Source organism: Chelonia mydas, chromosome 15 (genome assembly GCF_015237465.2).
Source record: "Chelonia mydas isolate rCheMyd1 chromosome 15, rCheMyd1.pri.v2, whole genome shotgun sequence".
Lineage (NCBI taxonomy): Eukaryota > Metazoa > Chordata > Testudines > Cheloniidae > Chelonia > Chelonia mydas.
In genome coordinates, this window is record NC_057856.1 from 8025951 (window position 1) to 8040897 (window position 14947).

Genomic DNA, 14947 nt, shown 5'->3' on the forward strand with positions numbered 1-14947 from the left:
AAAAAAAAAAGAAGTAAGGTACATCTTAAGAAGTAAACAAATAGCACAAACAATTAAAAGTTAATTGGGTTTTTTACTGTTTTAAATGGCATGTATGATTATATCACAAGTAATGAAATCAGTCCTTTCAATTTAGCGGAGGACCATGGAAATTCAGTAGTTTGTATGCCAGTCCACAAATCAAGGGAAGATTGTGTCTGTACTGTTCTAGAGAAATGAAAGCAGCAGCAATGAGATGGGGAAGAAAAGCAAAGACAAAGTCTTTGTTTGCACTTCTAAATATTGCTAGCTACAATAATGGACCATGCTTGTATTGCTGTTGCTGGCACAAAATGATTCCTTCCCCCCCCTGCCCCAAGCATGGCTTCTTTTACATATACTACAGCTGTGTAAGGAGGTTCCTGTGAAACCGAAATAAAGCTGAAAGTGATGTGAGGATAAACTTGAATAAAGTCAAGTACTTTACTGTTTGGATTCATGAGGTTTTTTTGGATGTCTTTTAATGACTTGGGGAGCCATTTATGGGGCCAAAGTAATGTAATATCAGGTCATCTCTTGGTATTTCCATTATCTAGATACTAAAATACCACAAGACGACCAGATCTGGAATTTTTCAGACCCTTAAAGATCTTTCTGAATCATTTTAAAGCACACAAAAGATAACCAAAAGTAAAAATAACTCAAAATACCAACACAAATACTACACACACCCTGCACATAACTCTCTCATATATCACGTTTCTACAGCTAAACCTGAAGAACAGTTCTGTGTAAGCTTGAAAGCTCATCTCCCTCACCAACAGAAGTTGGTCTAATAAAAGTTATTACCTCACCCATCCTCTCTCTCTACAGCTAAATTGTTTTGTTGTGTTTTGATGTGGCTTATCTGCTGTGAAATATACTGGGTCCGATTTAAAGAGCTGGATTTTGACAGAAATACAATATAACATACAAATACTTAGGCTTGATTTACACCTAAAACTAGGTCAACCTAGGTCATCAGTCAGGGCTGTGAAAAATTCACACCCCTGAGATACGTAGTTAAGCCAACATAAGCCCCAGGATAGACTCCACTAGGCCAACGGAAGACCTAGATACTGTGTCTTGGGTGGGGCAGATTTACTACAACATCAGAAACACCCCTTCCATCACTGTACCAATGTCTACACTGCAGTAGTGCAGCTATGCTACTGTAGCGCTTGTAGTGTAGCCATACCCTTAGTTCTTGCTTTCTTAATGTTGAAAGATTTAGACGTTCCAGGTTTCTACGGTATTAGGCAAATCCTGCCCCACACAGGTGTGGAGGTTCCCAGATGCATCAGAGCTGGCCTGGTTCCACTGTGAAGAGGGCAGATTTTCAAAAATGCAGGTTCACAGGGGTTCTCTGTTTCACACTTGGTCTCTCTTTAAGGAAGAGCAGGAGAGAGGACATGATTCCACCAGCCATTCCCACCTTTTTCCCCTCTCAAAGTTGCACAGGCAGTAGGATCAAATAGCAAAGACTGAAGTAGTGGTCAGAGAGTGGATCCACTGTCATTCTTAGCCCTAAATTGAGGATGCTTGCCCATGCACAGTTCCCTAGTGCTCAGCTCAGTTCTCAAGACAGGTTTGGACCTCAAAAGAGATGTTTTAGGATAAGGATTTTTGCAAATTTTTCTAAATGGTTCCTTAACATCCTTAGTGTAGCTTTATGTAGCTGAATGAAACATCTGAATGGAAAACACTTTCTCTTACCTTTCCAGCAGGTTGTGGATTGCTTTGAAGAGCAATGTCCTACACTCATAGGAAAGCCCATTCTCCCACAGTCCTTCCTCCACCACTGTAAAAATATGCAAAATGTCAGAATGTTATCCATGTTGGGGGAGGTTTAGACTATTCAAACAAACATATTACTCCAGCAATCAGAATTTTTAAAGAGTAGTTCATTTCTTGAAACTATATGCATTACCATATACATTAATAAACACAGCTTAGGTTCAATCTTTATAGCTTTGTAGATACTGACAGAAAATAAGAAGTTAGGGAAAATGTATTAACCAAATATTTATAAACAACAGATAACTAATATTACAGCATGAATCTTTATTTCTCTTTGGCATCGTTGTTTCATACCTCCTTCAAACATGTCCAGACAGAAAGTGTGTCCCTGGAACAAATGGCTATGGAATATGCATCTTAGCAGTTTCAATTATGTCAGTAAACTCAGGTTAATTACCAATCAATTTACTTAAATTATCAAAAAAATTGTCTTATTCTACAATTCACCCCTGCTTTACTTGCTTCAATACTTTGTGCTATAGCACCGACACTACTAAGTACATAATCAAATGATAAAACATAACTAGACTGTCACACTGCAGTCACAAAATGAAGACACTGATGCCATCACCCATACATAAGGCACAGTAGGAAACAGGTCTCTCTATTTTGTTTTTGGTCCTAGCAAGGTAATCAATCAATGTTGAAGATTTTGTGTGTCTCCTACAGGTCTTTGGCAGCTTAAAAGATTTTCAGTTCCCCTTTAATGGAGTTGATATAGTCTCACATGGATTTGTTTTCCCACATTCTTCTCTTTAGAAATGAAATATTACCAGACATCTTGTTTTTAATTCCAAAAATTAAACTGAAATTACAGAGATTAAATAATGCATCTGTACATTATAGAAATTTTCCCATCAGCTAGATATGTTTTGTAGCATTAAGATGCAGAAGCTTTGCAGCTGCAGGCTTATTTGTATATCTGTGCCCAAATGGTTTACCCTTGTAAAAAAAAAAAAATACAAAGGATTTTAATATATAACTGCCATTTGTGTAAAATCTAATTTTCATTCTTTGAAAGTGACTAAAAGGTCACCAATGAGTAATAACTGCCTGCTAGAGAATAAGCACTGGCTAATTTGCTTTAAACTCTACCATTGTTCTAAGCCCTATTTAACAGCAATATACTCTGCAGACCTGTTTTGATGTACAGGCAGATTTAAAACCCACACCTGATTAATAAATTAACGCCTTTATATTTCTGAGAAATGTACTTTTTAGGTCCTTGTGGTTGTGGACACTGTGGTTTAGGACACCGGATTGTCAGTGAAGCTCTCAGGGCAGACAGAGAAGCTTTAAAGTCCTTTGTGATGGCGTCCACAATCTTTCTGTCTGGACAGTATTTTGAGAAGAAATCATCCTCAACAGGAATTGCATGTCCTTTGCCAGGATGCCACGATTGCATCAACCTTAGAAAGGGAGAATCTCTGAATTGTCGCACTCCGTGAATTCAGGGCTGCCGAACGAGACCTTCTTCAACAGGAGTTTCTCAGTTTTCTATTAAGACTCACATGAAGTAAAAATATAGAAGAATGGTTGTTTTGAAAGGGAGATATCTACACTTCCATTTGATTTGCTCTTTCACTCACTGGCTGGATCTTGATAGTAAATACAACATACCTCCCCCTTAAATTTCAAAACACATCAAGGAAAAAACCTCTCCAGCTTCTCCAGGTCAGGGTTAAAAAATTCCAAAGTCCAGGGCCCCCATTCTTCGGGAACAGAAGCTCAAAGAAAATGAGGATCTGTTTGTTTGTTTTTTCCCTCCCTCCCTCCTTTTCTTTGAGCCCTTTTTGACTATTTTTCTTTTCTTTTGAGTTTTAGACACAGGGTTCTCATTTTAGTTAGAGCTCCCTTTTGGGTTTTGGAGAGGAAGCATCTTATAGAGCCATCTACTCCTTATCCTCTGACATGCAATAGGGAAAGAAATGCAATAGGGAAAAATACATTCCTGTAAGAACGAGCATCCTCTTATGGGGAAGAGGAGTTAGAAAATATGACAAAAATAGCCTTTCCAAATGGTTAGAAAAATAGCCTTTCCAAATGAAGTTCTTTAAGATGTGGGTGGGTGGACAGATATTCCACTTCTGGGACGCATGCACCTCATATGCTCAAGATCATAATCTTTTGGCCAGCAGTGTCTGTTGGGACCGCACATGCTCCCTGAATGTCCTCGTGCTCCCAAAGCAAGGGCATATAAGGCAGACTGACTCAGCCACCACTCAGATCCTTCTCAACCGCAGAATCCCAAAGTTATAGGACTCTGGAGAAAAGGGGAAGGAGGGTGCACCATGGAATCACAGATATGGACAACACATCTTGAAGAACTCTCCTTTCTTCTTCGAATGCTTGTCCAATATATATTTCACCCTTGGTGTCTCACAAGATCCAATCTGAGGAGATGGGAACTCAGAGCATAAGTAAACTTAGAAGTCTGAACATTCATATATACCTTATATGTGACCCCAGAAGTAAAGGGGATCAGAATTTGGCTGGATGTTTCAATTTGCAGAAAATTCTTAAAGGGAAGATATATTTATCAAATCTGGCCCACCAAAAGTGACTTTAAATAAACAAACAAATAAATAGCATAAAATAAAAACATGAAACTACTGGAACTTATCCTATCCAACTTTTACAACGTACATATATCTACTTAGAGAGAATGATTAAATTGTTCCTGTTAGAGAGTTCGTATTTTATGTTCAACTTTAATTTTCAGATCAATTTTAAGTATTACGATGGAGCTAGAAGAAGTCTCAAATCAATAGAACATATTATATAACCTTGCAAATTGTGGCCACTGAAGTTAATGCTATTTTTCTAACATCAATATAATATTGTAACAAATTAAGTAGGTAACAAAGGATGATGTTAATTCACCTGATAGAGACATAAAATGAAACTAACCAAAACACATACAATACTACAAACGAAAACAATACAAATTAATCATTTACAACATTATACCACCGAATTATATCACTATATTTTGATGTATCCAAGCTTACTACTGTTTTGTTAAATGCTCCATGTGACTCAAACACATTTGAAATTATATTCTACTATTATTTAACATAACTGTCACACCAAGAGGGGAAGGATGGCCAGTGATTAGGGCAGTAGCATAGATGTTGGAACACCCAGGTTCAATCCCTGCTCCAACACAGATTTACTTGAAGACCTTGTGCAAGTCATTAGTCTCTCCATTGCTTAGCTCCCCATCTCACATGGGTATTATGAGGATAAATACATAAAAGATTGTAAAGCACTTTGAGATCTACGGATGAAAAGGTGCTGTACAAGAGCTATGTATTATTACTATTCGACTTCACTCTTTCCAGAAAGGCAAGATCACCAACATATTAGAACCCACATGTAAATAAAAGCAGCAATTCAAAATTTTAAGTGTTAATCCTGACAGAATTTAGGGAGAAATTAATACCCAAAGAAACATAATATAGCGCTGTTTGGTTTCTCTAGGATTTCAAGATGAATGCCAGGTCATATTAGAACATCTTTTCATATGAATTCCTTCATATGGACACAGTACCAATCTTGGGCTAATTACCAAAAACAAGAATTTTGGACTATATTTTCTGAATGGGAAAACTCTTATAACTGGTTTTGATACTTTCAGTTGTAACTCCTTATTGAAGTCAATGGGCGTTTTGTCATTTACTTCAGGAGAAGCAATATCACGACCAAATGCTTTCAACTAACCAATGTATTTCTTAATAAAATTCTTATTTTCCTTACAGTCACATTAATATTATACAAAAACATCTAAATAAAACCACTCTTCTGTTTTGCGTTTTTCCTATATCCATGACATCCTTCACCCTTACAACTATTCCCTGATAAGACTGCTTTTTCTGTTTCCCAACTACATTTAATGCCATTGTAATTATCTTTGTTCTAATATCTGCTTACACTCCTCAAAATTTTCATCTCCGATGGATGGAACAATGAGAGGAAAGTGAACATATGCACACAATTATGATAATAAAAATGGAAAGTTCAAATCCTACAGCAGAATTTCACTTCTGACTCTAATCTTCTGACACCTTACACTATAACCATCATAACGTTTTAATCTACATAAATGGGATGACATCTTGAAGTTATAACAGCATGCCAGCATTGTGAAGCTCCTTGGTAAAATGCAGTTTGTGAAGCTTGTCCAAGCTTGAACTACAAAGTATTCTTTGCTATAACAGTGTACCAAGATTTCAGGTATATTACAAAACTAAATTAATTCAGAATTTAAATTAGTTGTGCCTTCTGTATGAGATAATTTATAAGTCTGGGAAGTTGAAAATAACCATTACAGTATTTCTGTCTACACAATTATTTGCAATAAGTTTAGCACTCAAGTCTCCATCTGCCTTTCAACACTGCTTGGAACTGTGTGGACCTATGCTATGTGATCCTCAATGCAGAATCCACGCATTAATCGGTAATTTTCTCATAAATCAAATATTTATATTAAAAACCCTATCATTCTATTTTCAACAGCTTGGAAAATGTATTAAAAATGTACTGCTTTTTAGTCACTTTGTAAGATCAAATGTTAAAGTTAGGACAGTTTAAATAAATGATTTAAAGCATCAGATTTATGTGATATGGATTTAAATGGTAAGTTTATTATTTAATATCCTAGTATGTTTTATTTTTTAACCTGAAATACTAATTTTCTTTCAAGTTTGTATATCTCAGTAACTCTCTGAAAAAGCAACCCTTGTTTAAAATAAAATGATCTAAAAGCTTCAGGGAAAAAATCAACATGGTAAAATATCAACGAAGCAAATACTTCAGTAATTCTATGTTTCTCAGCACAGATCTTGGAAAGACAAAGTATCTGTTCTTTCTCAACAATCAAACTGACATACTCTACTAAAAAGAAAGGAGTGAGCAGGCGATGGAGAAAGGAAGTTGTGCCTGTGTGTGGACTGTAAGGGTAGTGATACCTTTAAGTAATTCAACCACCCACGTTTTAATAATTCAGGTCATACTGCCTTATGCAGTTTAAAAGTGGAATTACTTTCAAAGAACACATATTTCCTCAGAGCTATGTTACATATTTCCTTTTAATGTATCATATTTCAGCAACAGCTCAAATGAACGTCTAGACATCAAAAACAGTCTTTACACCCACCTACTGCTTTTTCACCTCAGGCATCAAAACTAATGAAACCTATTATCCAGAACACTGAGTTCGGTAACCACATTGGCCACTGCAAATATGAAAAAACTCTCTGGGACAGGACTAGTTATTCAACCATTAAAATTACTGAAAATCAATTTCTTGCTGCACACTGTAGAAATACTGATAGATTAAAGCAGGGCACATGGGACAAGAAGATTATTTCCAGAGAAGATTACTATGTCAAACTGCTAAAAAGTAGGTTATTTTGCAACTAGGGTTCATATGTACTATAGTGTATGTTCCTTTTTACCCTTTGATATCCAGCCTCCTCTTTTACCACGTATGATGAGGAACGTCATTTTAAAATGTAGCTACATTTAAAAAAAAAAATCAAATGACTTCACAGAACAAAAATCAGAAATTCAATTACTACAGTAGAACCTCAGTTACAAACACCACAAGAATGGAGGTAGTTCGTAACTCTGAAATGTTCGTAAATCTGAACAAAATGTTACGGTTGTTCTTTCAAAAGTCTACAACTATTGACTTAATACAGCTTTGAAAATTAACTATGCAAAAGAAAAAATGCTGCTTTCCCTTTATTTTTTTTAGTAGTTTATGTTTAATACAGTACTCTGCTGCTGCCTGATTGTGTACTTCTTGTTCCAAATGAGGTGTGTGGTTGACTGATCAGTTCTACTGGAAAAGTAAGCATTTAATTTTTCATTTTATTTTTTATGAAATGTGCCAATTTATGAAACAATATTTCAAAGATAAATGGATCCTTATGAATTATCAACTTTTCCTAAAGATTGACTTGAAAAAAAGAGAAAAAGCAGTGTAATGCTACATTAATTCTGAAATACTGTATCATAGCCATAAAAAATCAAATTAAATGCAATGGTACTGATTGATCACTATTATGCTGCCATCGATCACCTTGCAAAATCTGTGTTTTAAGTCATTAGTGACTAAATGGACTTATTACATATGTCAGATTCACCTCACTTAGAGCTCTAATTTCCTTGCACTGCTTGTGGTTATACGGAAATTTTGTTTTGCGTACCTTCACAGCACCGAGAACATATTTTAATTCTCCTTCCTCCCCAGTCAGCTCATGAGTCAAGTAGGAGCCATGACAGAAAAAATATTTACCAAAATGCTCAAGTCGTTCTGACCTATTTGCAAATAGAGGTGATGTGAGGCCCTGAGAATATACAGTGCACATATAGTAACATTTCACAATTTTAACAGTGTAATGTCTTCCTAAGGTATCTTTAACAGCATGAGTCCTGCACCAGTTCCAGGGAAATCGGAATTTTAATTAAGTCTTCTGCACAGTATTGCTGTTCACACATGACCTGAGTTAGCATTTCAACAGAACACAATTTTCTACCTAAAGCCTGTAAACTTTCAAATAAAGGAGACTATAAAACCAAAAGGGTCACACCATTGGATAAATCAAATAAGGCAGTCAAAAGGCAACAGCTGCTGAATATTGCTACCTTAATTGTTGTGCATTGACACAGAAATCAGCATAATAGCTGTTGACTTGAGAAACAGACCATCCTAAAGTATATGCACTTAACTGGCATTTGTATTATTAACTTTGTGTAAAATATTACTGTTATAGTGTCTTCACGATCTCTATATACCAAAAGTAACACTGACAAAATTCTACTTGGCATACTCCCGAGCACGCACGCACACCATTTTTCATTAAGCAAAATAACCAATTTTACAGAGCTATATTAAATTTCAAAAACATTTTAATGGCTATGGTTAACTAAGCAATGCATTAAAAGATTCTAGAAATGTTTCCGATGAACACGTCCACACAATTTTTAACTCGGATTTTTTACTTTGAAAAATTCCAAAGCTTGAAGGATAACTTGCGTACATCTCCAAAAACAAAATAAATGTCTATAAAATCAGTTTAAACACAAGTTTTGTGGAAAAGAAGAGCTTTAAGTTTATTTTCCATGGAGTTATACAATGTTAGGTAATCCAGAACAATGAATGACTTATTGGCATATATAAATACTTTAACTATTTTATTTGGTGGAACGTATTGCATTTGTGCCAAACACTTTTATAGCTAAAAAAATTTTCCATGCGAAAAAGTAAGATAAAAAACTAAGCTCACTCTCTCTTCTTTTCAGTATGGAGTAGAAGAAATATGAGGTTTCTAATGGCAACCACTTAAAGTTATTTTATGACCATCTGGAATATCCCATGTACTGTGAAACAATAGTATCAGACTCCAAAAACATTCTGTTTTTATATTGTGGCGACTGAAATTTGGCAGAAATTTCCTAATTTAGTATCTAGTTTTTCTGCCTCATTATTTTATTTACAATAACTTTCATTTTAAAAGGTATTTTATTGCTTATTGACAGTGGCAGTACCTGTAGGGAATCGCCAGAGTCAGCCGGCCCTAAGGTAGACTGGACTACACCATTAAAAAGCAAGGGAGATGGGGGGAAATTTAAAAACCTATAGAATGTAGAGGAACAGGGATCCCTCTCTCCTCTGAAACAAGTACTTTTTTATTATTTTCTCTATAGAGTTCTCAGGGGTAGCACACTTTTCCTAAATTTTTAGCTTCTCTCTCTCTCACTTCTGGAGGGTTTAGCCCTCCTCAAGTAGCTGATACAAGCAGACTACAACCTATAAACTAGAATATTGAAAGCAGCAGCCAAGAAAGTAAAAGAGAACAAGAATTTGGAAGGGAAAAAACATTCTATTCTTTAAAAGTTTGTTTGATTCCTTTTCCCCAACCTTCCATGTTTTTCTTTGATATTTTCAGTAAGTTGGCTTCAGGCTCTAAGTAGCCTCTATTCAAGCCTCTGAGTAGACCAAGTGGCTGCAGCAAAGTCCCCAATTCCTGCCTCCTTTATTTTCTTCATATCTCAGAGAGATCAATTACTCAATCACATCCCCATCACTATAGCTTTGATCTATACATGCACAGTGAATGAAAAAAGAGTGAGAATGCTGAATTGCACATTTTCCCCATAAAATCTATGAGACATATAAGCTTTCGATGGTAAATTTCTGATGGTACAGATTATGGAACGATGTCCTTCTAACAGCAAATTCAGACATCATCAGAGGCAAGCAAAGAAGAATTACTCTTTGAAAAAAGTAGGTATCCACATTAACCCACATTAGGAAAGCAAAATAAATTGTAATCATTTACTTCACTTGTGGTTTGCAGCGTTGTTACAGCCGTGACGGTACCAAGATGTGAGAGACACAAGACAGATGAAGTAATATCTTTTTATTGGACCAGCTTCTGTTGGTGGAAGGTACAAGAGCTTTCAAGATACACAGGGCTCTTCTTCAGGTACTTTTGTACCTTCCACCAACAGAAGTTGATCCAATAAAATATACTATTTCACATACCTTGTCTCTCTTACTAAGTATGTAAGAGAGACCTGGCGAGTAAGGGAATAGCTTTTATTGGATCAACTTCTGTTGGTGAGAGAGAGAAGCTTTCGAGTCACACAGAGTTGTTCTTCAGGTCTTCTATCTCTCACCAACAGAAGTTGGTCCTCACTCACCTTATTTCTCTAATGTCCTGCGACTGACACGGCTACAACTACACTGTATACAAAGTACGTACGACCTCTTTGTTATCAGTTTTAATACCAACAGGTTATTTTGGCAACCTATGTTGGTATATTCTTTTTCTTCTCTTCACTTTTCAGACACAAGTTTGTTTTAAAACAAAACAAACAAAAAAACCAACCAATTTTAAACTGAAATTCTGACAAGACAAGCCCCTGAAAAGCCTTTTACTCTCAACTCAAACAGTTGTCTGTCACTACTATTGCAGCAATGGTGAGTAATCCCTGCAGCTGTACTGGTTGAAATGCAGCTGTCTCATTAGCATTCCCTCCCCACCCCCCACTCATCCAGCATTTCTATGCTTGCTACAATAATCTTAAAGAGCATTTTACAGGAGGCTTAGCCCTGGCTAAGGGCACTCTGCGGCATGACCGAGAGAACATGGAAACACGATTCATTAGACACGCCTGGAGTGATAACAATAGAGCTGTTTCTTGCTGCCTTTCATTTTTTACATTGCACTGAGACTAATGCATTCTCGTTACACAACAAGCACATTTGTAGACAGGAAAAAACTGTAATCACCTTTGATTGAGAGAGAACATTTTTACTCTATAAGATACCTGTGGGCCACCATTTTTTTAACTGACATGTTAAAATTGTAGATGTTGCATTTACATAAAATCCACCAATCTCAGAATCTATTTTTATGCTTATTTAATCCAACGTTTTTGTCATATAATTGTTATTGGTTTTCATCTCGCTAAATATTGAGGGTTATTTTTTGTTTTGTTTTGTGACCATAAAGAACCTGACTTCTTTTATTTCTCCTCCTGTCACTTGTCTTTTGTCATAACCATTCTGCAATCTACATTTCCCACTCTGTAGTGTTCAGTTGGCCTTTTCTCTTCTTTATCCATTTTTACTACAAAATAATGTTTTCAGAATTATAAAATTACAGTTTTGAACAGAAAACCTGCTTTCTATTTTAAATTATTTGAAATTTTATACCCTGAGAAAATATAATTTTGATTAAAAACAGAAAAGTAGAAAAATAATTGTTTTATATCAGACTTCCATTTCAACAAATTCTCTTTACCCACTGCAATTGGTAAAGTTTAGGTTAGTATCAACTCTAGAGGGTTTAAATTTGAAACCAAACCATAAATCTGACTACACAGACAACATTCTAGATCAGTTTTCTTTTGGTTACTCTTTTGAAATGTTGCAATCTCAGACAAGAATTGGTAAAATAACTGATTTGGTTATTTTCAACTGATACAAAAATGAAATAAATTTCCAAAATGTTACTGTTTTCATTAGTACTATGGAAGGACCACAATGTCCACATAATTAGCATGAAAAGCAATCAGTTCCAAAATTTTATTGGCTTTTTCTCTATCTCACTGTAGGAATTTACTGTAGTAGTTTACATAAAGAATGAGTTACAAATGTAGTTGCAGCAATCTGCTCACAGCAAGATTTACTAAAACATTAAAAACAACTCCAGATATAAGATCAACATAAGAGTGGAAAGGTTAACTATAACTAAAATTTGACTCAAACCTTGCTGTTAAAAACTGTTTTGTTTTGATTGACAAAGTTAACCAATAAACTTTACAAAATTAAGTTTTAATGTCATGCTTTTAAAACATTTTATTAGGATCAGCTATAATGCTACACCGTCACTGAAGTGTTCTCAAGGTCAAACTGATAGTTTGCATTTGAAGTATACTGTGTTCCAAAAACAACAGTATATTTTGGACTTGCAGTTTTGCTCCTATATTACTGAAAAAATTCATACGTACTTTTATTTTTTTGTTTACAAACAGCTGAAATAATGGAAAATAAAAACTGATTATTTTACAAAAGATTGTTTTTTAAACCTGTGACAATTTGGCTACAGTGCTATGACCTCCATCTTTGCATATGCATCCTCTCTGAGGCTACAGCGGACATACACAACCACTATTACAGAAAAGTGAAGGCTTTTGCTTTAGATACATCCTTTTTTATTTTTATTTTATTGTTTTTAGTTCTTCATTGTATGCTATACCTCCCTGAGAAGCAGGAAAAAGACTATTTTGTGTTTTTACTTTTGGCACATCTTGATTTTAGTTTGCCTGTACTTGAATGCCATTGAAAGTGAAATAATTGTTGTTGTTTAACAACAACATATACTATGCTTTTACGAATAAAAAGACATCTCTGACAGTATTTTGGTTAATTACTGCTGCAGAACCAACAGAGGGAGCTACAAATAATTGTTTTTGTGACACTATGGAAGACAGTGTTTTTTGTTGGTTTTTTAAAAATGTCATATAGGGCTGTAGATTTTTAAAAAAAAAGTAAAAATCAGAAGACTTTCCATATTCAATTATAAATGCATTAAAGATAGGCCAAATTGTAAACATGAAAACCTCATCTGTATCTTTTTAAATAAAAGTTTACCCACTGTAAGAAATATTTTTATCAATAAGCAGTAATGACTTCTGAAAGGGTAGACTATTCAGAAAGTGTCCAATATTCAATTTGTAGAATGACTGCTCAAAAAGAGGGCTAGAAAATGCAAGGTAGAGTAGAAGACTTTGGAAGCAAACTGAACCTTGAAAATAGAGAAATATCTGTCCAATAATTTCTGACTTTGGGATCCTATTTCACAAATTTGCATTCTTAATTTCCTACCTTTACTGAGCACCTATTCGCAAAAAGAAAAGGAGTACTTGTGGCACCTTAGAGACTAACCAATTTATTTAAATAAATTGGTTAGTCTCTAAGGTGCCACAAGTACTCCTTTTCTTTTTGCGAATACAGACTAACACGGCTGTTACTCTGAAACCTGAGCACCTATTGAGTCTCCAATCTCATGTTGAACCATGATCCCATACAGACGAGAATCTGTGTCCACTGAGGGAGCTCTTACTGTTTATTATGCAATCATGTACTCCTGGGGGCATTCTGCACCAAAAAATTAAAAATTCTGCATACAATATTTTAAAATTCTGCAAATTTTGTATGTCAAAATAACACTATATAATCACATCAGTTTCAATTATTTTGGTAATTTATTTCAAAATACCTGTTAGCAAGTACGTCTGTAACAATACAGACACAAACAAAAATTCTCCTAGGATTAGAGAGTTAAAGAAACCCCTACGACACCCCAATTCCTGTTTCTCCGCCCCCTTTCCCCCCCAGAGCACAGACGTGCCCCCACACCTCCACCAATAGACCGAATCCTCTCTCCCCTAGAGCCCAGCCACAGGGCCCCCAGGGGCCAGATACCCGCACACACACCCCAAAGCCAAGTTGCGGGGCCTCCCTTGCTCAGATACCTGCACCCCTTCCCCTCCCAGAACCCAGCTGCGGGGCCCCCTTGCCCAGATACCTGCACTTCCTTCCTTCCCTGCCCAGATACCCACACTCCCTCTTCCCCCAGCGCCCAGCTATAGCCCACCCAGCCCAGACACCCACTTCCCTCCCCCTCCAGAGCCCATGGATCCAGAGAGAGAATCAGACTGATGCTCGGTCCCAGGCATGCACAGAGGGGTTTTTTTTGAAAGTCATCCATTTCTCAGAAAACCACTAACCATTTCATGACATCTCATTCTAAAACAATGTATAAAATCCTCATTCTCAGACTGACACCTAGACATTTTTCATATTTAAAATTCCATTTTCAGTTTGGACTGTAAAGGGATATTGTCAGGTAGCTCAGGTGTCAAAATGATAGATTTAGGGGTGGAGAGGAGCATGGAAAAAAAATTTAAAAACCTTAATCACTACAGCATTGTGCTAATACATGAGAAACAGAAATTAAAAACTAACTATAAATAAGGCTGTGATTTAGTCACGGAGGTCACAAAGTCATGGATTCCGTGATTTCCGAAGATCTCCGTGACTTCAGTCAGTCCCAGCTGGGAGAACCAGCAGCAGGTGGATCCACTGCCGCTCCCGGCCATCAAGGGCAGCAGGGGGGCCCAATAGCTCTCCGCCTCCACGGGTGATAGAGGAAAACCCAGAGTTTGGAGCTTCTAGTGGAGGAGGACCCTGGAGGTCCCAGCCCACCTGCAGCTGCCCAGGCTCCTCATTTTATCATGGATATTGTTAGTAAAAATCAAGGGACAGGTCACAGACTTCCGTGAATTTTTCATTATTGCCTGTGACCTGTCCATGACTTTTACTAAAAATATCTGTGACAAAATCTTAGCCTTAGTTATGAACAAAACTGAAACGGATGAGGTCTCTTTACTGTCCAAGATAAATGAAAGAGTAACCCTGTAGAATAAACTGAAAAAGCTAATTAGATCTTGAAAATGTTGTCTGTTGTAATATAAATCTTATTGGTTACACAGGTTAAGAAACAGACATTTTTAAAATATATGATTATTAACCTATTTAATTACA

The 14947-nt window shown here is 36.2% G+C and overlaps 1 protein-coding gene across 3 annotated transcripts in view; it reads right to left on the bottom strand.

The window, feature by feature from the left end:
* Positions 1–14947, bottom strand: part of MED13L (mediator complex subunit 13L) — a 428751-nt gene that overhangs the window by 227003 nt on the left and 186801 nt on the right. For all 3 annotated transcript variants that reach the window (XM_043529751.1, XM_007071902.4, XM_037878503.2), the window contains exon 3: positions 1735–1819. In XM_043529751.1, coding sequence (XP_043385686.1) covers positions 1735–1819 — 85 coding nt within the window. The remainder of the gene's footprint in view (positions 1–1734; positions 1820–14947) is intronic.